General features: G+C 40.9%; 1 protein-coding gene across 3 annotated transcripts in view; it reads left to right on the top strand.

Moving 5' to 3' along the window:
• Positions 1–26,438, top strand: part of RNF144B (ring finger protein 144B) — a 169,803-nt gene that overhangs the window by 88,526 nt on the left and 54,839 nt on the right. For all 3 annotated transcript variants that reach the window (XM_081294359.1, XM_081294358.1, XM_081294357.1), the window contains exon 2: positions 5,074–5,286. In XM_081294359.1, coding sequence (XP_081150485.1) covers positions 5,110–5,286 — 177 coding nt within the window. In that variant the 5' untranslated portion in view covers positions 5,074–5,109. The remainder of the gene's footprint in view (positions 1–5,073; positions 5,287–26,438) is intronic.

Raw genomic sequence — 26,438 nt, 5'->3', positions numbered from 1 at the left:
ATCAGTGCTCACGACACTGAGCCGATTGGAGCGTTGCTCTGGGTCCCTGATCCTCAGCTCTGTCCTCATCACCCTCTTGCCTTGCTTCTGCTTCTAGCCAGGGGTCCTCTTTGCACCGCAGGATGTATTGGGGTGGAATTCCAGCAAACGGCTAATGACTGATGCTGGTCAGCCCTTCACTAACAGCCAGTACCATTTCAGTTCCCAATAGCTTCTGCTAAGAACATGAACCAGTGGCTAAATAAAGCTCTCTATTGGGTAGAAGTACCAAGGTCAATGCAGTACACTTGATCTCTGTATCCGCATGTTCCACACCTGTTCAATCTGAGGATGCACCCAGTTGTGGATCAGAGATATTCAGGAAAAAAAATTGAGTCTGTACTGAGCACATACAGATATTTTTCTTGTAATTATTTTCTCAACAATTAACATCTTATACAGCATTTCCCTCATATTGATACGTACTCTAGAGATGACTTAAACTACATGGGAGAATGCTTGGAGGTTATATGCAAATACTATGCTACTTCATGTAAGGAAGTTGAGCATCTGTGGCTTTTGGCATCTGAAGGGGTTCCTGGAACTGATGTGTTGATTGTGTTGCATGGTAGCTGCTGTCTGGAGCATGATTCTTAGCTGGAGTTGGGAGCGCTTTCTGAACAAGGCAGTGATGGGTCTTTGGATTGCTACCTCTTCCTTTTCCACTAGAGCACTGACTTCCTGAGAATCTCCCTGTGACACAGGTGGCCCTCAGCCTTACCTCCCACCACCTACCCTTCCTGGAATCCCTCCCCTCTGCCAGCCCCCTCTGAGGGTCTGCATCCACATCTGCTCTCCCAGCTACTTCATAGGACAACTCAGGGTCTTGTAAGGGCATATAAACATTTGAGAATATTCAGGTGTCTCCTGTTCCTTCTTGTTCCTTGTTCTCAAGTCACCCTTAGCCTTTCAGAGTATCGTCTGGAATTAGGGCCTGCGCGTGGATCAGTGGAGTTTTGCATACATTCTCTTACATCAATAGTGTTTAGTTGATTCATTCCAATGGTTTTCTATTTCTCTTAGTCTGTTTGTGCTTTGTGAGTTTAATCCAAGTTTTCAGGGTTTTGCAGAGTGGTGTAAATATTTCTAAATAACTAGATTAGCATTCTGATAAAACACTGTCCTTTCCAGTTACATTATCTTTTTTTTTTTTTTTTTTTTTTGTGCCAAGGGATAATGTTTTGATTCTGGGTAGTAAAACGGGCATAAACTACACTAGTTAAAAATACCCTGAACGCTGGCTCCTCACCCTCTGCGTTTGGGGAGCAGATTGCTTTTTCAGGCTGGCAGCAGAGATGAAAATTCCTTATCCATCCTGTGCTTCCTGCACGGCTTCTGAAGCCGTCCTTTCTTTGATGATTCTAATGAAAACACGTGAGGGGGAAAGTGACTTTCCTGCTCTTTTCCTATCTGATGGCACTTGCTTCTCATATGATGAACACTTTATATAGAGCAAGACCCCCTTGGAGCAGGTAGAGTTGCGGTTCTCTTTTCCTGGTAGTTTAGTGTGAGATCAGATGGTTTGGGTGGCTTCCTTTCTCAGGTGGCCTGGCCAATCTGTCCTGCTGTATGGCTGGGGATATGTAAGCCACTGAAAACTGCCACCGGTCTTAGAAAGTTTAAACCTAAAGGCAACTGCCAGATTTGTCTTCTTTCCAACACGCCCCTACATTCTCTGCCAAAATTCTTTACCCAGGGGGTTCTTAACACCCAATGAGAATCACAGTTACATCTGTAATACCTGTAAAAATGATTATAATTGTTACCTTTTAAATCCAAGTGGTAGGTGTGTAATTCAAATCACTTTCTTAGATAAAAATGTGGGGTATGAGGTAGAACAAGTGGAGCAAGCCAGTAGACCAGGGAGTGAGTTGGCATCTCTGGAAGACTTTTCTGAAAACATGGAGAGGAATGGGAGTGAGTTGCCCATGCTCCATCGAGGTGTGGCTGGTGATAGGGGCAAAGGGGCAGGTAAAGCTCGGAGTGTGTCCTCAGTGCTCCTGTGGACACATGCACTGGGCTTTGTGTCATTTATGAGGCAGTTTGGGTTGTGAGGGTGAGACTGGTGGACTTTTTTTTTTTTCCCGAGTTCTGGGAAATAAACCCAGGGGTGCTCCACCACTGAGCTACACCCTCAAAACTTTTTAAAACTTTTTTTTTTTTTTTTTGGTGCCAGGAATTGAAACCAGGGTTGCTTAATCACGTAACCAGCCACAACCCCAGGCCTTTTTATTTTTTTATTTTGAGACAGGATCTTTCTAAATTGGGTAGGGCCTTGCTAAATTGCTGAGGCTGGGCTGGGGTTGCAGCTCAGTGGTTGAGCGCTCGCCTCAGGTTCGATCCTCAGTACCGGGTTCGATCTTCAGCACCACAAATAAAATCAAGGTATTGAGTCCATCTACAACTAAAAAAATATTTTAAAAAAACAAATAAATTGCTGAGGCTGACCTTGAACTTGCCATCATCCTGCCTCAGCCTCCTGGGTCGCTGGATTATAGGGGTCACCACCATGCCAGTCTCCTTTATAATATTTTTCTTCTTCTTTTGAGATAGGGTCTCTTTAAGTCACTTAGGCTGGCAATGAACTTGGAAATTCTCCTGCTCCAGCCTCCCAAATAGCTGGGGTTACAGGAGACTGGTGAATCTTAAGACATAAATGGGAAACAAGAGGAAACTCCGTAACTGTTCACAGCTATGGGGAAATTCACTGGGAGGACTTTGGATTCTCCTGTTTACTGTGTGAAGAGCTTGAATCAATGGTGAAATGATTTTTTGTTCAGTATTCTTTTTTTTAAAAATGGCATGCCGGCTATGTGTCATTCATTTTTTTAAAACATTCACTGTTGATTTTGCCCAATGTGAAAAACCCAAAGTGCCGTTTTTCTGACTGTGCGTGGTGTGGTCTTAGGTCTGTGTAATGGCACCACAGAGGCTGTGAGAGGGTCGAGGGGGACTGGCCCTGGGTCTCCCACTGTGAACCAGCGCTACTTAATCTCTATTATACAGTGGTAGCTTGGTTTTTATAAAATTCCATTGATTGAAAAATGTTTCAAAACCATCACATTAGGGAATTGATGTTATTATACCAGGAAAATAAATTGTTTCTTTTTTGAACAATCATTTTGGATTTTCATATCTCAAAAGAAATGAAATATGTGTCTTCTTTCCTGTATCTCATTGGGTCACAATTGAATGGGTGACATTTAATCCTATTGAAATGCTAAGAATTCCTTTTTTAAAAAACAAAAACAAAGCGAGTTTTTGCTACAGAAAAGGTTTTTGTGTCATAAACATATTTTCAGGGGTGGGGGTGTAGCTCAGTGGTAGAGCATGTGCTTAGCATGTGCAAGGCCCTGGGTTCCATTCCCAGTACCAAAACACCTCCACATATTTGTTTTTACATGTTTTGTAACTTTGATTTCACAACCTCTGGGCATGTAACTCACAAACTAAGGAGTAATATCTTACATATGTGACAAGAAACATGTTTATATTTCAGACAGCCTTGATTGGCACAGTTGCTCTGCCATGTATAAGCTCTGAGAACTTTGGCTGATAACTTTTCAATGTCTCAATTCATCTATAAAATGAATAAAATAATCATCCTGGTTGTAAGAGATTAAATGAAATAATATATGTGAAGGCATACAATGAACAGTTTGAAAATATCTAAACATTTTGAAAATATCTGTAAAACTTTTTTTGGTGTACAAATGTTCATAACATCTTTATCATAATAAAAACTTAACATTTCAATCATTTTAAATCTAAATTCAGTGGTGCTAAATCCCTTAAGGGTTGTGTAGCTATTACTACTATCCACTTCTAGAACCTTTTCAGCATCCCATGCAGAAACTCTGCACCCATTAAACAATAATTCTTCATTTCCCCCTCTCACCACCTGGTAACTCCAGTTACTTTTTTTTATCGCTATGACTTTGACAACTTTAGGTACTGCTTTTAAGTGCAATGAAAGTATGTACCATTTTCTGTCTGGCTTATTTCACTTAGCGTAATATCTTCAAGGTTCACCCATATTATAGCATGTTAGAAATCCATCTCCTTTTAAGGTAGAATAATATTTCTTTGTATGTAAATACCATATTTTGTTCACTTATCCATTGATGGGCACTAGAGTTGGTTTACCCTTTTGGCTGTTGTGAATAATAGAATAGATGTACAAATATCTCTTTGAGACCCGGATTTCTGTCCTTTTGGGTATAGACCAAGAAGTGAACTTGCTGGATATTATGGTAATTCTTTAACTTTTTTGAGCAACACCTATTTTGAGTGTTTTTGTGAACCTGTTGAACTGGTTGCAGTGATGCAACTCCTAAATGGCATATTTACTAATGGTGGCACTTCCCTCCCTCCCCTCCAGCTTTATTAGGCTCTATGTGACAAATACAAATGGGGTCCCTTTGTAGTGGACAGTGTGGTATTCTGATATACCGTGTGTACATGTGAAATGAGTGAATCAAGATCATTAGCATTGTGTTGGGCTGGGGTTGTAGCTCAGTGGTAGAGCCCTTGCCTAGCATGTGAGAGGCACTGGGTTCGATCCTCAGCACCACATAAAAACAAATTCAAAAAAAAGATAATTAGCATATCATTGCCTCACATATAAGAACATTTAATTCTACTCAGCAATTTTAAAGTATATGATACATTATTGTTAACTATAATTCCCAGACTGTACAGTAGATCTCCAAAACTTATTCATGCTGTCCAGCTCAAACTTGGTGCCCTTGCCCACCATCGCCCCAGGCCCCTGCCTCAGTGGCCTTTTAATCCCCACAGCTGGCATGCTGTGCGTTGGGACAGTGAGGTGAGGTCAGCTTAAATTTCAGGACTCCAGGAATAAATACCTTGCCAAGATAGCAAGCTCTCCAGCCCAAGCTTCTCAGAAATGTATTAGCTGTACTCTTAGAGATCATGGAGGATGAGGATATGCTCATCTGGTCCCCACATGGGTTGGTGAAACAATAGTGGTATCAATGGATATAATATTTTCTGCTTTGGACCTCTCTGCAGGGATTGAGGAGACAGAAGAAGGCTGAAGACAGGCTGATGGGCTCAGTTGGTAGGCTCCACTACCTCACCATGACTGCCGAAAACCCCACACCTGGAGACCTCGCTGGAGACCTCGCTCCGGCCCCCCTCGTCACTTGCAAGCTCTGCTTGTGCGAACAGCCTCTGGACAAGATGACCACACTCCAGGAGTGCCAGTGCATCTTTTGCACAGCTGTAAGCTTTCCTTGATGCTTTCATTATGAGAAAAAGGACAAAGGGAAAAATTGTGAGAGTAGGATACATTTCTGTGGCTCTTTGAGAAGCCAAAGCTTGCTCCAATATGATCTTGCTTTGGAAAACAACGTCACATTTGCTTCGCTTTCCAAATAGCAGCTCACATGGTAAATCCAATGTTTAATGGTTTTTTTAGTAAATATAATGTGTATATGAAATTTAATTATTGATTGAATAAGTACAGTGTGTTCTTAAGATACTAGTTAAGGAACAAAATAGAAAACACTTAATATCTCTAAGAAGCTCACTAGGTTTTGAATGATAGAGAATCAGGTAGCAATTTACTGAATTTTCTTTCATAGCCTTGCTCACCTCCTACAAAGACATGATATACTATTGTTTTACTTTGTCATCTTTCCTTTCTTTCTATGGTATTCTGAATCTTCTTGTTCCATAGGAGAGAACCCCAGAAATCTTCCTGGGGTGAGCTGCTCTCTTTTAGGGTGACACCAGGTATTAATGCCTGTGATCTTTATTACAAGTTTCCTTGAAGGTTAGTTGGTTAAGGTATAAAGATAGGAGACAGACTGCTGAGTTCCTGCAGAATACAAAGATGGCAGAGAATATTGTTACACTGTTTGTTCATTCAGCACAGTTCTGTTGAAAAGTAACTGTGTCCCAGGAACTATTTCAGGGGCCAGGATTTTATTAGAGAAACAAAACCTGGAATGGATTTTTGTTCTTAGGAGCTTATAGTCTATCAAAGAAAGTTATACAACGAACAAATATCATAATAAGTAGGTAAGTTATCTAGTATTGAGGAAAAAGGATTTAGGGAAAATGTAGAGTCTGGCAAGCGTGTGTGGTCTGAGGGCATATGGTGGTTTCCAGTTGGGTGGTCAGGAGCAGGCTTCACCGAAACTTGTATTGACATTGCTTCTCCTTCCTCATCTTGCTTGTGTGTGTTGCTTTGTAGGAAGTGAGGAAATGACCAAGTATCTAGAGCAACTTCCGTTTCCTTTGGTCTTGCTTTGTTTCGGACTACTGTCCTTCAGAAACTATTATTTCTCTTTCTCGCACATGTTTCTGACCCTTGCTAATCCTTGAAACAATGAGTCAGAAGCAACATTTGGTGAGAATTCATGATGGAAATTTTCTCAGAGGGTAACTGGTGTTTGCAAGCAGGATATGGAATTGAGTTTTTGCTGTGAGGTTTCAGGGCAGAATTAAAGTTTGTGCGTCAGCATTGGGTGAAGAATACCAGGCAAAGTTTATACTTCTTATTTGTAAATAACCATCGCTGACATATTATTGTTTCAATAGATTTTAGTTCCTAATTAAAAGCAGCACAACTACTTCTCATTTCTCCTTCAGCAATTTGGGAGTAGGAGTCAGTACAATTAGATTATTCTGTCATTGAGATTCATCCCTCCTCAGTGTTAGGGAGTGCCCAAAAGCAGAAAATCAAATGGCTTAATATTTTCAGTACCCTCCCTCTTTAGGAACTTTTATATCTGTAGGCATTAATCTTCCCTGGTCTCCTATTAACCCAGTGATCTACTAAAATAGGAAGTTGTGTGTGTGTGATCACATTAGTGTCTGGACATTTGTGATTAGAATCAGACTTGTCTGAAATACTATGTTAACACTTTGTTTTAGTTATAGATTTACTTCTTCTTTTTTCACAAAAATATTTAAAAATGTGTCTAATAGCTCCACACTTCAATTTTCATTCAAATTAAAGATATCACATATCTTTTGTTTTCAAGGATGAAAAGAAATTTGTAACATTTTTTCATATGCTACATTCTCCCAATTTCCACTTTAATAGGATGATGACATCTCCCAGTGTTTGAGTGGGAAAGACTTCTTGTGTGTACCATATTTTAAATACAGCTTTACTGGTTTTGCTAAGAATTCCCCTCGCCCTCCCTTTCCCCTGAGGAATAGCCAAATGTAATGGTCTACCTGCTAAATTTGGTGGTGTACCACTATGTTTTCATGGATTTAATGAAGTTTTTAAACGTTCTATTTTTGGCTGTTCTTCCTAAGAGGAATCTCTGGCCATTTTGCTGGGAGCTTAAATTCTTTTTGCTTCTAAGGTCACTGTGCTCCAGTTCTAGCTCTGTCTTAACTCATCTGTGTGAATGGGCACATGATGAATCTCCCTGTTTCTCAGTTGTAAAATAGAGGTGCCAGGACCCTTCACAGTGCTCCAGCTGTGGGGGGCATTGCATTCTGGGAGTGCAGAATGAGTGGATGTGGCGCTGTCTTGACTAGTCCATGTTCGCCCACTCATTTCCTATCTTTAGGGAGAACTGGCTTCTCTCCATCCCAGTGTGTTCCATGGACTGGCAGCTCTGTGAGGCCAAGATGATTCTTTAATAAAACATTCCACAGTTGGATTAGTTTGGAAACTGCTATGTTTTTTCTTGGAGGAAAGTAATGCAAAGTTGTACTTTGGAGGCTCTGTGAGAACTTAGGGTGAAAGGAAAGCAGGGGGACCCTGTGTAACTTCTTATAAGTACCTTGTGAGAATCAATTGTGCCACTGGAGTGCCACCCCCATTTAACTTCTGATGAAGGGCTTCTGTTGCACCTTGCCACCTACTGACTTGTCCACAACCGGTGCTTTGAAGAACACTGCTTTAAATTATGTCATGCAACTTCTAGTGCCATAAACAAATTTAGAAAAGTAACAGGATGTAAGATCAACATACATCACTTTCTTATACTCCAACAATGAGCCTGCTGAAAAAGAAATTAGGAAAACTATCCCATTCACAATAACCTTAAACACACACACACACACACACACACACACACACACACACACGGGAATTAATCTAATGAAAGAGGTGAAGGCCCTCTACAATGAAGACTATAGAATACTGAAGAATAAGGAAATCGAAGAAGGTGTTAGAAGATGAAAAGACCTCCCATGTTTTTGGATAGGCAGAATTAATATGGTCAAAATGGCCACACTACCAAAGGCATTACGTAGAATCAATGCTATCCCAAGGAAAATACCAATGACATTCTTCACAGAACTAGAAAAAGCCGTTCTAAAATTCATTTGGAAAAATAAAAGAGCCAGAATAGCCAAAGCAGTTCTGAACAAAAAGACTGCTGCTGGTGGCCTCAATAATACAGGACCTCAAATTATACTACGGGGCTTTAGTAACAAAAACAACATAATACTGGTGCCAAAAAAGACATGAAGGCCAATGGACTAGAAGACACAGAGATAAACCCACAGAAGTACAATTATCTGATACTAGACACAGGTGCCTAAAGCACATGTTGGAGAAATGATGCTGCTGGAAAACCCGGATCTCCATATAGGAGAATGAAACTTGACCCATATTTCTCACTGTCATGAAAGTCAGCCCAAAGTAGATCAAAGGCCTAAGAATCGTACTGGAAACTCTGCAATTGCTGGAAGAAAATGTCAGGCCAGCACTCCAGCATGTTAGCACAGGAACCGACTTCCTTAACAAGACTCCTAAAGTGCAAGAAGTAAAACCAAAAGTCAGTAAGTGAGACAGCATCAGATTAAAATCTTCTGCACAGCAAAGGCAACAGTTAAGAATGTGCAGAGAGAGCCTAGAGAATGGGAGAAGATCTTTGCCACCTGTTCCTCAGATAGGGCATTAATATGCAGAATAGGTAAAGAACTCAAAAAGCTGTGTATGCGTGCATGTGTGCGCGCACACGCACACACACCCCATCAAATAATCCAATCAATAAATGGGCAAAAGAACTAAATAGACACTTTTCAAAAGAAGAAATACAAAAGGCCCACAAATATATGGAAAAAATGTTCAACATCTCTAGCAATTAGGGAAATGCAAATCAAAACTACCTTGAGACTTCATCTCACTCTAGTCAGGATGGCAATTATAAAGAATACAAATAATAAGTATTGCAGAGAATGTAGGGGACTACAAATTCGAGTATCCATTCTGGAAAGCAGTATGGAGATTCCTTGAAAAACTAGGAATGGTCCCAGCAACTTGGGAGGCTGAGACAGGAGTGTCACAGATTCAAAGCCAGCCTCAGTAACTTAATGAGGTCCACAATAATAATGTGTCTCATAGGTAATTCTTGATTAAGCAACTTAATGAGACCCAGTCTCAAAATAAAAATAAATAAATAAATAAATAAATAGGGTTTGGGATGTGGCTAAATGGTTAAACACCCCCGTTTCAATCCCCAGTCACAAAAGCAAAAGACAAAAAACCTAGGAATGGAACCACCACGTCACCCAGCTATCCCATTCCTTGGTATACATCCAAAAGATCTAAAATCAACATACTACAGTGATGCAGCCATATTGATGTTCACAGTAGCAAAATTCACAATAGCCAAGCTATGGAATCAACCTGGGTACCTTTCAACAGGTGAATGGATAAAGAAAATATTAATTAATATTAGTCATAAAGAAGAATGAAATTCCTAATAAATGAATGGAACTGGAGACTAGTATATATAAAACTTTAATGCCATTAGAAAATATTCAACTAAATTATAAAAAAAAAAGAAAGAAAGAAAGTCAAAGATCAGTTGTTTCCTCTGATATGTGGAAGTTAGTCCAAAATAAGGGGGTGGGGAAGAAGAAAGAAAAGAAAAAGGGTGGAGGGATTTCATCAAAATAGAAAAAAGATCAGTAGAGTAGAGAAGGGGATTGGGAGGTGAGAAGGGGCTGTATGGGGAAGAACAGTGGAATTAATCTGACCTAACTTTCCCATGTACATATGTGAATTTATCTCAGTGAATCTCACCATCATGCACATCCAGAAGACATTAATAATGAAAAAGACTATAAATAAATAGTAGAAAGATCATTAGAGTAAAGGGAAGGGTAGAAGAAGGGGGAGAGGGGAGTGCTGGAGACTGAATTAGAGAAAATTATATTCCATGCTTTTATAATTGTGTCAAGATGAACCCTAATGTTATGTGTAACTAAAAGGAACCAATAATAATGTGTCTCATAGGCAATTCTTGATTTAAAGGGCATCCAGAGAAAGAAATGTGATGGAAATTGGTTCAAATAAACTATTGATGTATCTAGTTTCTTGTTAAAGGATATTCTGCGTGTGAAGATAGCTTCTGTTAGACTGTCTTCTCAGCTTTAATACACAGAAGAATGGATAACGTAAGAGAAATTTAATATATACGACAAAATGGGCATAACTCTCACTGGTGTGATGGAAGTTATTTGGAGCATTAAAGAGCCCAAGAAGTTGATGTTTTGGGGTTGGAGAGAGAGGCGCTGCATGATTAGTTGTCCTGTTCTGAAAGTTAGGTCCACAGGGATGTTAGTCCACTAATGATATGGAAAGAGCATCTGTTTCTGTTTTTATCACCTCTTGTTTTAAATAATCCAAATATGAAAATTCACTTTCTGACTTTTGCAACTCACTCTTTCAGATAATATTACACAATTTTAATTCAAGTGAAAGAAAAAAAATGTTCATAAAAGTCAGCTATCAAAGTAGTGAAAATTCATGGGTTTCATCTCTCATGGGCAAGATTTGTCTCTGATTTATTTTGGATGCTATTTCTGTCAGCCATGAATTAAGGAATAATGAAAACACAGTTGTTACTTGTTTTTATAACCCAGATAATTTCACCTGAAAAGAGCTGGTATGTTGGGCATGGCCTATTTACCTTTCAGATTACAGACAGGATGTGCTGAGCAAAAAGAAAATAAAGTCCAGCCATATTCTTGCCTTTTTCCATTACATTTTTTTGGCTCTGGGCAGTTAGAGCTCCTTTTACTATTCATTTCTGTCGGTCGAATGGATTTTCCAATGTTTAAAAAGTGAGAGGAAATATAAAACTTTTTAGACCAAGCCCTACTTTCCCTAGGGTCTTGTTGGGTGACCTTTAAGAAAAGCCCACAGATGGCCTGAGACATCTACAGTTGGGAAGTTTTGGACCACGCGTGCGTGTGTGTACATGTGTGGACCAGCACGTATGACATGGGTTGGTAACTTGGAAAGGAAGCAAAGAGCCTGCTGTGCTTGTTTTCTGGGTTCTCTCTCACCTCTGCGGCAGGAGAAAGGAATGCTCTATTCCTCGTCCCTTCTTTTCCTCCTTGCAGTATAGCGCAGTGGTTAAGAGTGCAGATAGAAAGAAGCCCAAATTCAAGTTCAGGCTTTGCCATTTAAACAGCGGTGCTTGATTTGGGTTCTTTAATTCTTTGGCTTTTTAAATTCATAGTGCCCTCACCAGTGAGATGGGGGAGGGAGGAGTTGAAAGTGCCAGCATCAAATGAGAATTCCAGGGAATCTTCTAGCCAAACTACGTGCCAAACTACCCGAGTAGTAAGTTGACATTGTTGTCTGTCTTTTCCTTCCTAAGTTCCATTGTATAACAGCTGCTTTTTCACAATGGTTTAGAGAAAGGAAAGCCTATAAAGATGTGACTAGCTTCCTCTTTAGCCTTTTATAAAATGGTGGTTATATGTAGGTGATTTCAACCTCACCACTATTCCGAGACACCCACAGACTAGCAATTAGGAGATGAGGGGGTGGGGAGAGAAAGAAAAAGGAATATTTCTCTTGTGGGTTTGTCCAAAGTGTGGCTTACATCTGGAGTTTTAAACTGAAATTCCAAAATGTTGGTCGGGAAGAACAAAATAAAACAAATACCACTTTAAATATTTATTTATTTTTTAGTTTTCAGCGGACAACATCTTTATTTGTATGTGGTGCTGAGGATCGAACCCGGGCCGCACGCATGCCAGGCGAGCTCGCTACCTGCTTGAGCCACATCCCCAGCCCAAATACCACTTTAAAAGTGAATCAACAGGGACATTTCTGACGAATGTAAAGCATTCAAATGGGAAAGTATCTCAAGCTGCTGTTTGTTTAAGGAATTTACTCCCAAGAAGAATTTAACCATTTGTCGACTTGATAAGTTATTAGGAGCCTCTTATTGAGAACTCTCTGGAGCTGCTAGAAACAGTGAGGCATCTTATCCCAGGCTGTCTTCTGACCCCCTTTCTGACCTGCCAGTCTGAAGCTTTGAAATCCTCCGGCTCTCAGACTGCCATGCTGCGCATTTCTACTGTCATGTTTAACTAATTAGAACAAACTAAAAAAAAAAAAAAGAAAGAAAAAGAGAAGTGAACTCTGCCTGTTCAAAGCATCTATTCTGTATGTCTTTGGCTTACAGTATATTAGCTTTCAAGGTTAGATTGATGTTTTCCCTAACTTTTGAGTGGTCAATGATAAATCAATGAATTTATCTTTGTAAAATGACTTCAGTACACTCACTCTTGTTTATATCTGTTAAAAGTTTTAATGAGCCAGGAATGGTGGCACACACTTGTAATCCCAGCAATTTGGGAGAGGGAGGCAGGAGGATCAAAGTTCAAAGCCAGCCTCAGCAATTTAGCCAGGCCCTAAGCAAGTTAGCAACACCCTGTCTCAAAACAAAAAGGACTCAGTGGTTAAGTGGGTTCAATCCCCAGTACTGAAAGAAAAAAAGTTTATATACACACACACACACACACACACACACACACACATAATAACTTTTGTATTTATCAGATAAGTCACCAGCTTGAAATGACAATTTCGATTTTGTGCTTTCCCATTGACAACGGAACTGCTACAGGACCAGATGTCATCTGAGGAATAAGAGCAAACAGTAGCAGCATGAGAAATGGGTTAGGTGACTCAAGGAGGAGTGGCTTCCTGAACCTGTGATCTCATCTGCGCCTAAGCTCACCCCTTGCTCATTCAAGAGCAGCAAGAGGAAACTGTACGTCCAAGGTCCTAATGACCTCACCATAGCTTCACAGTCCCAGAATTGGAAGGGACCTTAGATCTTCTTGTTCCTAACCACACCCCCAATCGAGGAAGTCCTTTTTACTAGATGCTAGTTACCCATAATTTGGTATTTAAAAGAATGGGTCTCAAGTTCAGTTGCCTGGTCTTCATTCATTCAACTAATCTTTTTTTTTTTTTTTTTTAAGGAGAGAGTGAGAGAGGAGAGGAGAGGAGAGGAGAGAGAGAGAGAGAGAGAGAGAGAGAGAGAGAGAGAGAATTTTTAATATTTATTTTTTAGTTCTCGGCAGACACAACATCTTTGTTGGTATGTGGTGCTGAGGATCGAACCCGGTCCACACGCATGCCAGGCGAGCGCGCTACCGCTTGAGCCACATCCCCAGCCCCATTCAACTAATCTTTACTGTGTCATGTACCATTCTGATGGTTGGAATATAATGGTGCACAATTCAATCAAGGCCAGATTTTTAAAACTGGTGTGACTTTTAATGCTTGATGCAGATACTAATAATTTAATACAGAAGTCAGATGGTGATCTGTGCTCACAGAACGTGAAGCAGGAGGGGGAGGCAGTGAGTGCTTTGGGGCTGGGGTTTCTGCTTGATGTTAGACAGTCAGGACGTCTCATTGATAAGGCATTATTTGAGCAGAGACCTGAAGGAAATGAGGATCAACCATGTAAGTACCTGGGGGAAAGGATTTTAGGCAGAGGGAAGCAGTGTGGAGTTATGTTCTGATGCAGTAGAGACAGTGTGCCTGAAGGGGTGTGCATGCACATGCGTGTGGTCAGTGGGAGGTGGAGTGAGGGCGGTGCTGTTTGGCTGGTCTGCACCGTAGAACCTATCGGACTTTTCAGGCTGTGGACAAGATTTTGGCTTCAGTCTGATTTGCGAACAGAAGTCTCTGGAGACTTCTGACTCACAGACTGACATGATCTGACAGTGTTGTAAATGGATCAGAGTATTAGTAGGAGTTTTCCAAATGGAAAGAACCAATAGGAGACTACACACATATGTTTCGATTTATTACAAGGAATTGGTCCCTGCAGGTAGGGAGGCTTACTCCCACCATCTGCAATCTGCAAGCTAGAGGCTCAGGAGAATTGGTGGTTTAAGTTCCAATCCAAGTCCAACCAGGAGAGATGATATCATGCACCCCAGTGTGAGGCCAGGAGAAGACATTACCTCCCAGCTTCAGTAGTCAGGCAGAGGGTGAACCCTCCCTTCTTCCATGTTTTTGTTCTACTCAGGCCCTCAGTGATTGGTTGAAGCCCATCCACATTAGGGAGGGCAATCTGCTTTACCAAATCTGCTGATTCAAATACCAAGTTTAACTAAATATCTGGGAGTCCTGTGTCTTCGTCAGGTGGACGCATAACATTACCATCACAATCACTGTTGCTGCTGTGTGGAGAATAAATTCCAGGTGCCAGGACAAAAATAAGATGACTAGTGGGAAAGCACTTAGATAAGTAATCTAAGGTAGAAATGCTGATGCCTTGGCCCCCCAGGTGGTGGCTGGTAGGGTCTTTGGGCTGTCCGAATCTTCATTTTCTTTTATATACTATGGGCATTACAATAAATCATCTCATGAGATTATGGAGAATATCACAGTAGATAATCTGGATAAAGCACTTAGTACTGCTCTGGACTGTAGCTAGCATGTGTAGCTCTAAAGTTTTAGTGTTACTGGACAACCTCCAGGATAGGGACAGACCATAGCCCTGGCTACTCGATTGTTAGGTGATGCTAACTCATTTAGAACTCCCTCCCACATTCAGTGGAAACCTGTTTCTATGTAAACCCCACCAGTGCTGATTTTGCTCTCTAGATTAGCACTGGTTGATGTCTTCTTTCCTGTTACTCGTTGGGCTGTCACTCCCCTCACTGGCTTTGTGTTATGGGAACCATTATCTTTTGTTAGGAGCAAGGATTCCACGACTTGTCAAAACTCTCTTCCGCGCCGTTCTGGTGTGGGAAGTAGGGAAAGAGGCTGGGTTCGTCCTGACCATGAGTCACCCCTGGCGCTGGTTCTAATTCTGTCTGTTACTCTAGAACTCCGAGCAAATCATTTCTCCAGACTTTCCTCAAATGACAGCTTGATTTGGAAAAATGCTAAAACAACTCGGGAGACATTTTCCTCACAGTTCTCACTTTTTAAATCTGAGAATCCTCAATTACTGCAGCCAGCCACATCATTGTCCTATGGACGATTTCAGTTTACCGAGAGATGTATGTGATTCAACTTACTAGTTCCTGTTTCAGTGTGCACCTATCTTTTATATTAGATCCCATAATCAAGTGAGCAAGATCCTATTCCATTTGCGATAGAAACAAAACTGTCATAGTCTCCCAAATCCCTCTTCAAGGTGGTGTCCCCGTCTCCATTTCCCAGGGACTGGCCTGCAGACCAATGACTGATTGCAGAGATGTAAAGGTTTTACCCCCCTTGGTTTAATGAATAGCAACTTTGGAGGGTTATTCTCCCCATAAGACACCTGGCTGGATTTATAGGCTTGACTCAGGTCCTGGCTACAATGGTAGTGCAAATATTGAGATCACCTTCTGCCAATCCTACCTTTCTCACTCATGGGCATTTGGTGAAGGTACACCCAGTAAGTCTTCAGCATGAAATCCTCCACCTCAGAATCAATTTCTAGGGAATATAGCTGTATTAGTTAGCCTCTTGTTGCTGTGACAAAATACCTGAGAAAAATCAACTTAAAGGAGGGAAGATTTATTTTTGGCTCATGGTGTCAGTTTGTGGTCAGTCAGCTCCATAGTTTCTGGGCCTGTGGTGAGGCAGAACATCAGGGTGTATGTGTGTGGTGGCTGAGAGAGATGTGGGGCAGAGGGAGGGAGAAATGAGAAGGAGCTGGGGACAAGTACCCAAGAGTACAACCACAAGGACCCACTCCCTCCAACGAGGTCCCACCTTCTACAGTTTCACCACCTCTCAATAGTGCATTCAGTTGTGAATCCTTAGGTGGATTAATTCAGTGATAAGCTCAGAGCCCTCATGATCCAATCACCCCCAAATCCCTACCTCCGAACATCGTATTGATGATAAAAGCTGTCAACACATGAGCCTTTGGGGGATGTGTCAGATCCAGACTGTGACAATTGAAGACCCAAATCCATAAATCCCTTTGCTATTATTTTTCTCAGATAGAGTTCCTCTCTCTCAAGCCCAGGAAGGCATCTCTCTCTCTCTCTCTCTCTCTCTCTCTCTCTCTCTCTCTCTCAACTATTTAAATGAGCATCTCATGATTGTCACATGGTTTTTTCTTCCCATTACCTCTAAATTAACGAAGCGTGGGGGAAATCCAATGCTTTGTTAGTGTATTTGTATAATTCTGTAGAAACAGGAAAATACTCCCCCCCCCCCAGGTGGAGCCCTTTGAATGTACCCTCGCCCCTGGAGTGGGTATATTAACAAACGGTACTGTATGCCTCCCAGCCGCATTGACAGAGTTCTTTTGAAATAAGCATCACCTGCACAACGTTCTTGACTTTGATCAGGGGCTGAACATGTGCTTCGGGCTTTTCTGTGTTGTCTGAGAAAAGCATATGGTATACAGTTGGGGGTAGAGTTCTAATAAGGGACAGAATTTTATTTCTTTTTTCACAAAGTTATGAAAAAGTTTGGGGGTTGGTGATCCATAAACAACATCATAGAGACTCTTCTTTAAGGCACCCTCCTCCCAAGCATCAATCTTCAGCCTGCATATCCTCATGGGGTAGACAGGCCAAACCTGCACACCACGAGAGACAGCAGCCCCACATGGGCACACGAGAGGACTTCTCCCAACTCGATCACCAGAGTCCTTCTATGTATGTTTTTGAAGCTGGACCTCACTTCCAGTTTCTTTGAAGCCTGTTCCCGTCCCAGTCCAGATTCTGCCCATCCGCTGGTGCTGCGGTGCCAGGCACTGTGCCCACTGGAGCAGAAGGCAGCAGCGGCAGCAGACGCCTGGTGGAGCTCAACCCAAGTAAACGAAGGAGGCCGGCAAAGGTTTCCTGAGGGGCTGAGACCGAAAAGTGAGCAGGAGGTTGCTGGAGGGTGGAGCTGGGGATCGTGGGCGGGGAGGGTGCTCCAGGGAAGAAGGGCCCAGCTTCAGCCAGCACGGATCAGAGAGGTTCCTGCAGTTCGTGGTTGGCCACGTGGGAATGTGTGGGCATGAGCCTGGGGCTCCGATTTCTCTTTTTTCCTGCCTACTCTACTAATGTCAGATTTCTCAAAAGGTTGCTATTCAGATGCTGCTGCCATCATCAAGGATGTATGGGCTTCTATTTGCATTGTGTGTCCTCATACCGGCTCTCAGTCCCTCCCTTAGCTGTCGCACAGTGCCTGTCCCCGATCACTGGCTGCCATCTCTTAATCGAGGTGACTCATGCCACTGTGTCTTTCTGGAACACTCCTCTTCCCTTTCTCTTTACTCCACCAGCTGGATTCTAATGATTTTCATTGCCTGGCCAAGGCATGCCTGCATCCGTTAGTCAACAAAGACTTACTTTGACAAGCAGGGTACTAGGTGGTGGAGGATTTGTTGATGAAAATGTCAAGCGTGGTTCCTGATCAGGTAAGATGGCCATCCCTTCTCTGAAGTTATTTAGCATTTAAAATTGAATTAAACAGATTTCATTGCTATCCATCCTCATTGACTTATGTTCTAGTTATTTGACCTGGGTACATCCTACCTTTCCACTTAGAATCGAGTTTCACTGAGAGCAAACCCCCAGGAAGGCAGTTAGACATCACTAGTCATCATTATTGTCACGGTAATAGCAGCTAGCATTTGTTGAACACTTATTCAGCGCAAGGCATTGTTTGTACTACTTTAATTCATTTTGTCCACATGATGACCAGATTGGGTATTAAGAAATGACCCCTATTTTCACAGTCATGAAACTGATATGCAGTAGCAACTGCTCACTAGTGTACCAGTTTTTTGGATTTGTGCAAGCATGGTTTGAAGTCTACTCAGCCAGCTCACGAAGATCGTCCGCCTAATTGCCACTTTCTAGAAGCCTTTGAGGCAGGCAGCCTGCCTGAGCCATCACCTGCCAGCTATGCTAGCTAGTCTCGACTAGAGAGTTTGCAGTGATTTAAGAAGGATTTTAGTTCCTCTCTTTCTTTTTGGAACTAGGAGGCCTACGGGTGTGAAAAGGGCTCCCAACAGAAGGATCCACAGGAGAGGATGCCTGCGCGAGTTCTCTGCCTCCTGCCCCCAGCACAGAATCGCTTTCAGCCCTAGAACGGAGCTTCAGCTAAGGCAAAGCTTCTGGTGACCAATTCATGTCACCGGTGGGAGTCGAGAATGTAATTAGAAATATAGTGAAACCTCAGGTGCCTGTTTCTCTTCCTTCTATCCCCTTTCCTTGCTCTCTTCTTTTTACATTGGAAAACGGTTTTTAATTATAAATATAATACAACGGGGTTTCAAAAAGTGTGGAGTGTATGAATCGTTCACCTGTACCCACCCCCAGGCTCTTTCCCTGCATGGAAATCAACATAAATCCACCTCTGGAGAGGTATTTGTACATGTCACTTAGCAGAGAAACGAGATCTTTAGAGATGCGTTAACTTACATTTATTGTATGGTGAATGTTTCTGTGTAAAAATATGCAGACCTACTTTTCTCTTAAAATGTTGTATGCTGGCCTCTGATGTGACTGTGTCAAATGTATTTAACTAAGTCCCTCCTAATCATGGATTTTAAGGTTGGTTTCAATTTTTACTATCATAAATGAAAATTCATATACTTACAGAAATGTGAAAATCTCTCTCCCTAGGATAAGGTTTTAAAAGTGGATTTGCCTCCTTGAAAGATGTGAATATTTTAAGTCAATCTGTGTGGCTGAATGACCTTCCCTACTTCTGTACCTCTTTAGCTGTCCCTCCAACAGTATAGGAAAGCCCCTTCTTTTGACTCGCTGGGTATTTTCAAACTTATCACCTTCTCTAATCTTATATGTGAAAAGAGCACATCTCACTTTTTCACTCGTGCTTCCTCTTTTAAAGAGGAAGCTAGTTGAAAGAAAATAAGTTCCTCCCATGAACCTATCTTTAAAAAATGTGTACAGTCTATTCAGGGCCAATAGAGTTTGGGCTGATTTGATACCTTGGTCTTTACAATATTGTCAAGTTATAAAACAGTGAGCTATTTCTTGAAAAAATATATATGGACAAGACATGAATCAGTGAAAAATTGACACTTATAATAGTGGTTCTGAGATAGAGGAGGTGCTTTGTCACAAAACGTGTTTGTGTTTAGTGACAAGATGTTACTAAGTGGAAAGGGAAATTTTAAAAATTTAGGTAAGTTAAAGCTGAAAAGGATTGTGAGTTAACTGACTAAATTCTAAACTTCCATTTTCTGAACATTTCAGTTCGTCATGGATTGGTTGTGTAAGACCTGTGTGTGGATTTCAGAAAGGGGACTTACCTGTTGGAGTTAGGTGAGACAGAGAAATAGGTAGCTTTGAGCTAACTGAGGAGGGCCTCGTGGTTTGGACTCACTTCCCAGACCCAGTGGGTAGTAGTTGGTTTTGGTTTGACTCTTCTGAAAAGCGTATGGGTTATTTACTACATGAACCTCGGGTGTTTACTCAGTCTGTTTGAACTTCACTTTATTCACCTGTAAAAATGAAATCAAGGAAGGAGGGAAAGCAGGGGCTCTGGATGCCAGTCCTGTCAGAGGTACTATGCAAGGGCACTATTTTTATTTTTATTTTTCATTTGCTTTTACCCTTCAGTTTAGAGATAAGGAAATCAGTGCAGTGTTAAGTACCTTGCCTAAGATCCGGGCTCTTAATTCCTTTTCACAGTGTCTGGATGAAGTAAGAACCACTGTGTAAAGACCTAACTGTACTGACTGGCACTTGGGATGTGCTCCCTAGGTTTTACTTGTTAGCATGAACAGTGGATGAAGGCCCACATTAGTTTAGTTTTTTTTTTTTTTTGGTACCGGGAATGGAAATCAGGAACATTTAATCACTGAGCCACATCCCCAGCTCTTTTTAAATAGTTTGTTTAGAGACAGGGTCCTGCTGAGTTGCTATGTGCCTCCATAAGTTGCTGAAGCTGGCTTTGAACTCTCAACCCTCCTGCCTCAGCCTCCTGAGCCGCTAGGATTATAGGCATGTGCCACCTCACTTTAGGTTTTAAGGATCATACCTGTAGTTTCAAAAGTTTCAGAATGCCCTCTACAATGCAAAACTGACAGATGGTTAGTGATTTTAATATTCATGAAAGCTTAGAACAAGTTGATATAAGGAGTAACTGATAAAAAAAATATATATAATCCAAGGGGCTTTCCACAGGACAGAGAGTACGCAGTTTCAATGCAATGGTGGCCACGGGTGCCGAGGAAAGCGATTGTACAGTGTGCTACGAACTCTCACCTATGTGACTTTGGGCCCATTATTTGGGGACACTGAGTCTGAGAGATCGAGAGGTCTGGCTTACACATCAGACGCTCCCAGGGCACTGAGTGTATTTTCAAGTGTTGAGTTTGGAGTCAAGGTGCAGCCCCAGACTGGTGTCTCCCACTGCACACACACACCCTGTGTTACGGTGTTACTGTGTTCCCAAGAGGACCTCAATCTCGTGCTTGTTTCCAGTGATTCCTGTTTGCTGAGGTGACTGATGCATGGGTAACTCCAAAGCATAGAGACTATTTCTGCAATTGGAAAAAAAAAAATACAGCTGTAACATCTCTTTTCCTAGGCAGTCACAGTGTTGGCTATAGGTTGTTTTAATATGAAGTGGTGACTGGTCTTTGATTATCTTATGCTTTATGATATCGATAACTTTAGAGAGATAATCATGTTTTAAAGTTGTAAAGGTTCCATTATTTTCTCTCTTTTTTTTTTAGTACTAATAATGTAGTGGGAAGAAAAAGCAAGGGCTCAGTCTCAATTAGACCTTGGTTTAAATCTTAACTCCTAAATTTATTAGTCTTGTGAAGTGAGGATAAGTCACCCACTCAACTGCTTTATGAGACGTGGGGATAGCACCGGTTGCTGTAAAGGTTAAGTGAGATCTTTTTTTCCTGATGTGCACTATATTACTTCCTTACCACTGTCACAAATACCTGAGACAATCAGCTTAGACAAGAAAAGGCTTATTTTGGCTGTCAGTTCTAGAAGTTTCCAGATGATTGGTGCATCTCATTGGCCTGTGCTGAGGCAGTTGGGTAGTGGCAGAAGCACACGGAAGAGCGAATTCACTCACCTCGTGGCCAAGGAAGCAAAAAGAGAGAGAAGGAGGAAGAGACTGTAGTCCCACCATAGCCTCACAGGAGGTTGACAGACGTTCTTGTTCCCCTCATTTCTCCCTTCTCCTGCCTCTCATGTAGTCGATATGGTAGATCCAGGTCACTGGCTCTCAGAGCATAGAGCTCACACCAGCAGCACCCACCTGTGACCTGTTGGGTAAGTTCTTAAGCTCCACCTTAGACCCCCTGCAGCGGAAGCTCTGGGGAGGGGGCCCGGCAATCTGTGTCTCAGATGGTCCTCCAGGGGGTACACAGACACCGGGCATTTGCAGAGCACTTTGTTGGTAAAGCTCCCATCAGCCGCCCATTGCCGTGTGCTGTGGAGTACCTAGCTCATCTCTTCCGTGAGCTCTGATGGGTCTTTCTGCAATATCTGGCCAGGTGACTTTGACGTATGACCTTTGCCTTGATGACCTCACATGCTAGAATATGGTGCTCACTCAAAACATTTTGAAAGTGGCAGTTCTAGATTAGCAACCAGGTTAGGTTTTAGCAAAGTCAAAACTAACCTCAGATCTGTAGGCAGATCGATTTACTAAAAGACAGCTACAAATTATGGCGATTAAAATAATAAAAAAAAAGAATAACACCAAATGTAAAGTCCTTTGATTTCTAGAAACTTGCTTTCAAGAAAATGTTAAAAAAAACTTAAGAGTTTTTCAGAAGAAACTCTTGGATAGATATTATAAGGTAAGGAATAGTTGCACTTTTTTTTAGATAAGAGCTTTATGGCTATACATAGTAGTTGGTTTCATCTTGACATACGAATACATCTTGACATACGAATACATGCACAGAAATCACTTTCAGTTTAGTTGTAGTTTTGATGCAACCTAATTATAATTAGACATTGGGATTTTGCTGTGGAATAATTTAGTAAAATTATTTAAAATGAATTTTGAATACAATAAGCTTCCTAATAACCTGTCCAGTCATTGTTCAGCCTTTTCTCTTTTTCAGAGTTCACATTTCTTATATCTGGTAGATTCTGTTTTGTACCATAGCCAAGGAGGAAGTTTGCCTAAGGCTCAGGTGTATCCTAAACTGATGTCCTTAGTTTCCAAACTATCCTAACTATTATTCCAGGTAGAGAGACAATGTTGTCTAATAGCAGCATTACTTCTGGGCCATAGATATGACCTATTTTGCAAGCTGAATTTTTAGGTTCTATCCTATAAGAAAAAGAGATCTTTAATGATGATTTAGCATTGTTCTTTTATACAGTATAATACTTCAAAAATTTAGAGTTGTTAATGATTATTACTGCCATTAATTTTGATTACTGTATCACTGTAAGACGATATTTCACTGTAGTTTATTCAAATTCTGGTTTACATATTGAAATAGATATTGGACTTTTATCTAAAATATGATTTTATTTAGAATACAATTTATGCTATAAGGAACATTAAAATTTGAGATTTGATGACTGGTGCAAACGTTTTCTTTTTCTTTTTAGTTTCAAAAAATGGCATAACAGTTTGTTGTGAAACTTTTCAAATATATGAAAAAGGCAAAAGAATTTTACCATGAATACCTATATACCCACCACCTCTCAGATTCTGTCTTATTCCATTCATGTTGCTATTTCAAAATACTCGAGACTGGGAAATTTATAAAAGAACTGAAATCCATTCTTGCAGATCTAGGTTCTGAGAAGTCCCAAGATCAAGGTGCCGGCAGGATTGGTGTCTGGTGAGGGCTGCTCTCTGCTTACTTTCAGAGGTGGAGAAGACTTTGTCCTCCCAAGGTGGACCGCAAAGCAGGGCAGAGAGTGTCCCTTTCAACTTTAAGCCCTTTTATTAGAGTGCTAAAGTCATTCACGAGGGTACAGCCCTCATGACTTAATTTCCTCCCAGAGTGACACCTCTTAATACAGTTGTATTGGGGATTAGGGTTAAACATGATTTTGGAGGGGACATCATCATTCAAACCACAGCAGAGTCTAATGTTATCATTTTACTTGCTTGATGGGCTGTCTGTCTTTCCGTTTATCCTGCTATCCTTTATGTGACTTGGTTTTAATACTCACTCCGAATTCTCTAGTAGAATCTAAGTACTCAAGGTGTGGGCTGAGATTGGGTTGAATGGTTATATTTTATTCATAACTTGCACAAGCTTACATCATGGGTGAAGGGATCTCTTGACCCTTTTCTAATTTGGCTCTGTTTCCTGCTGTGCTGGCAGAACCTCTGGGCATTCTGAGCTATTAAGAGGTGCTGTGATAGACGGAAGGGGAGAGAGTCCAAGGAAGTAAGTGCAATCTGCCTTGGCTGGGCTCACTCTCACCGTCTGAGCAAGGCCAGCGTGCTCGAGCTCGGGGGAGGGGGGGGCGGCAATAGTTCTGAGGCCTGATGTTTCTCTGGAGGAAATGGAAGGATGTGCACTTGGCAAATCACCGTGTTTTCTTTCTCTTGGAGCCATTGGTTGTTGTTCTGGATTCACTGTGTCATAAGGCAGCACCTGGCCCAGATGGTTCTTTCGGGGACTGGTGTAGGAATTGTCCGCTCCTTCTCAAGAGAGGCAGCCCACCCAGGGGGGACACAAGGAAGAACCTTGGCAAGGCCAGCGGAGGAGTAATTGAACGACTCACGTTGAAACAGATCTCTCCCTGCTAGTGCCTGTTCACGGCTCTGCTTGGAAAGTTCTTCCAGTTTAGCAGATTTAATTGCTTCATTTTGAGGACTGGACCAGGCTGCAGCATTTCCAGTGAATTTCTCCTCAGAGCTACTTCTGTCCGTGTGTTTCTTAATTTAGAAATTTCATGATCACTTGAAATCAGGATAGAAGTATTTGATCACTCTTGCTTGGTGGGAACTGGAGTTACTATTGATTGGAGCCCAGCTTTAATCTCCTGTATTGAATGTTCTCAAACTTATGCCAGGTGGAACTTTGTACCCTTTTCCAGAAAAAGTAACAGCACTATTTTGGGTTCAAGTACTTAAAAACTCTTCAGAGTTTTAAATTTTGCATATACAATTTCCCCCTTAAGTGCCCTTTACTTTCTTCTGGAACTAGCTGAATGCCTGTATTCTTTTGGGGGATGATGGTTAGAAAAGACCCCTTCTTTTCTCTGGAGTTCATGTGGGTTACCATTATTAAATGACTTATAAGCAGCTAATGATGGACATAAAAGTATCTTCTCTGATTGGATTGAAGGCATAGATGGTTCTGACCTAGGGTTCTCAGTCTTGGTTGCACATGTAATCACTTCAATAGTTAAAAAATATTGATGCTAGTTCAGCAAGGTTGCAGAATGTAAGATCAATATACAAGAAACAATAGTATTTCCATACACCAGCAAAGACTCATGTGGTAATGGAATTAAAAAGCCATTTCAGTTATAATAGCATCAAAGGGAATAAAAGACTAATGAATTTAACAAAAACTGCAAAACTTATGTTCTAAAAACTATAAAATATTATTGAAAGAAAGTTAAAGGCACTCCCAGTTTATGCAGTGGGATAGTTAATATTGTTAAGCTGGTAGTATTTTCCAAATGGTTCTACAGACTCAAAAGTTCCACCTGTCTGTAGAAATTTACAAGCTGATCTTAAGCTTTATATGAAATTTAAGGGACTTAAAATAGTGAAAACAGGGGCTGGGGTCGTGGCTCAGTGATAGAGCGCTCGCCTATCATGCACGAGGCACTGGGTTCGATCTTCAGCACCACATAAATGTAAAATAAAGATATGGTGTCCACCTAAAATTAAAAAGAATAAATATTTTTAAAAATTAGTGAAAACAATTTTGAAAAAGAAAAACAAAGTTGGAGAACTCAATTTCTGATTCTAAAACTTACTATGGAAACTACAATATTCCAAATGTCATGATGATAGATTAATGAAATAGAATTGGGAGTCCAGAAATAAATCCTCACATTTATTGTGAGTTGGTTTTCAACAAGGTTACCAAGACAATTCAAGGGGTAAAGAAATCAACATTAACACTCACAATGGACCATGGACCTCAATATAAGAGTTAAAACCATAAAACTTGGAGAAGTACATATAGGAAAATAGAAAAATAAAGTCATAGTTGGATTAGGTGAGATATTCTTAGACATGACACCAAAAGAAAAAAAATAGATAAATTGAATTTCATCAAAATTTAAAAATCTTTATTCTTCTTCGGACAACATCATGAAAGTTAAGATAACCTACAGAATGGTAAAAACAATGATGCAAGTCATCTTATAAGGGACATAAGTAGAATATGTAAAGAACTTTTGTAACTCAATAAAATAACACCACAAATAACCCAGTTAAAAATGGGCAAAGGAATAAATAACTGCATAGATATTTCTCCAAAGATGTGCAAAGCACCAATAGGCACATAAAAGTGCCCAGAATCATTAGCAAATACAGGGCAATGCAAATCAAAACCACACATATTAAGATGGTTGTAGTAAGTCAGGAAATAACAAATGCTGACGAGGATTTGAAGAAATTGTGACCCTCATACGTGGTGGTCGGAATGTAAAATGGTGCAGCTTCTTTGAAAAATGCCTGACATTTCCCCAAAATGTAAGCAGACCTGGAGTTACCATGTAACACAAATGCTCCTAGGCGACACTCAGGGGAGATGAAAACATGTCTGCATGAAAACTTGTTCACAGCAGCACTATTTATCATTGTTCCAAAATGGAAATAACCCATCGCCCATCAACTGGTGTGAATGGATAAAAAATAAAATATAGCATCTTCATACAATGAAATACTATTCAACAATAAGCATAAATGCAGTACTGATGCCTGCTGCAGTATGTGTATGAATTTTATAAACATTATATCCATATAATGGAATACTATTCAACAATAAACATAAACACTGTACTGATACCTGCTGCAATATGTGTATGAACTTTACAAACATTCTACTTAGTGAAAGAAACCAGTCACAATGGACCTCAATTTATAGGAAATGTTCAGACAAGGCAAATTTATAGGTATAGATATTAGTTTGATGTTTGCTTAGGGATCAGGTGTGGAGGACTAGGAGGCAGGTGTTAGCATTCTATTACTATCATAAATTACCTGAGTCAAATACTTACAAAGAGAAAAAGGTTAC

The sequence above is a fragment of the Spermophilus citellus genome (genome assembly GCF_964194105.1).
Source record: "Spermophilus citellus genome assembly, chromosome: 5".
In the NCBI taxonomy this organism is placed as follows: domain Eukaryota; kingdom Metazoa; phylum Chordata; class Mammalia; order Rodentia; family Sciuridae; genus Spermophilus; species Spermophilus citellus.
This window is presented reverse-complemented; position numbering and strand designations above follow the sequence as displayed.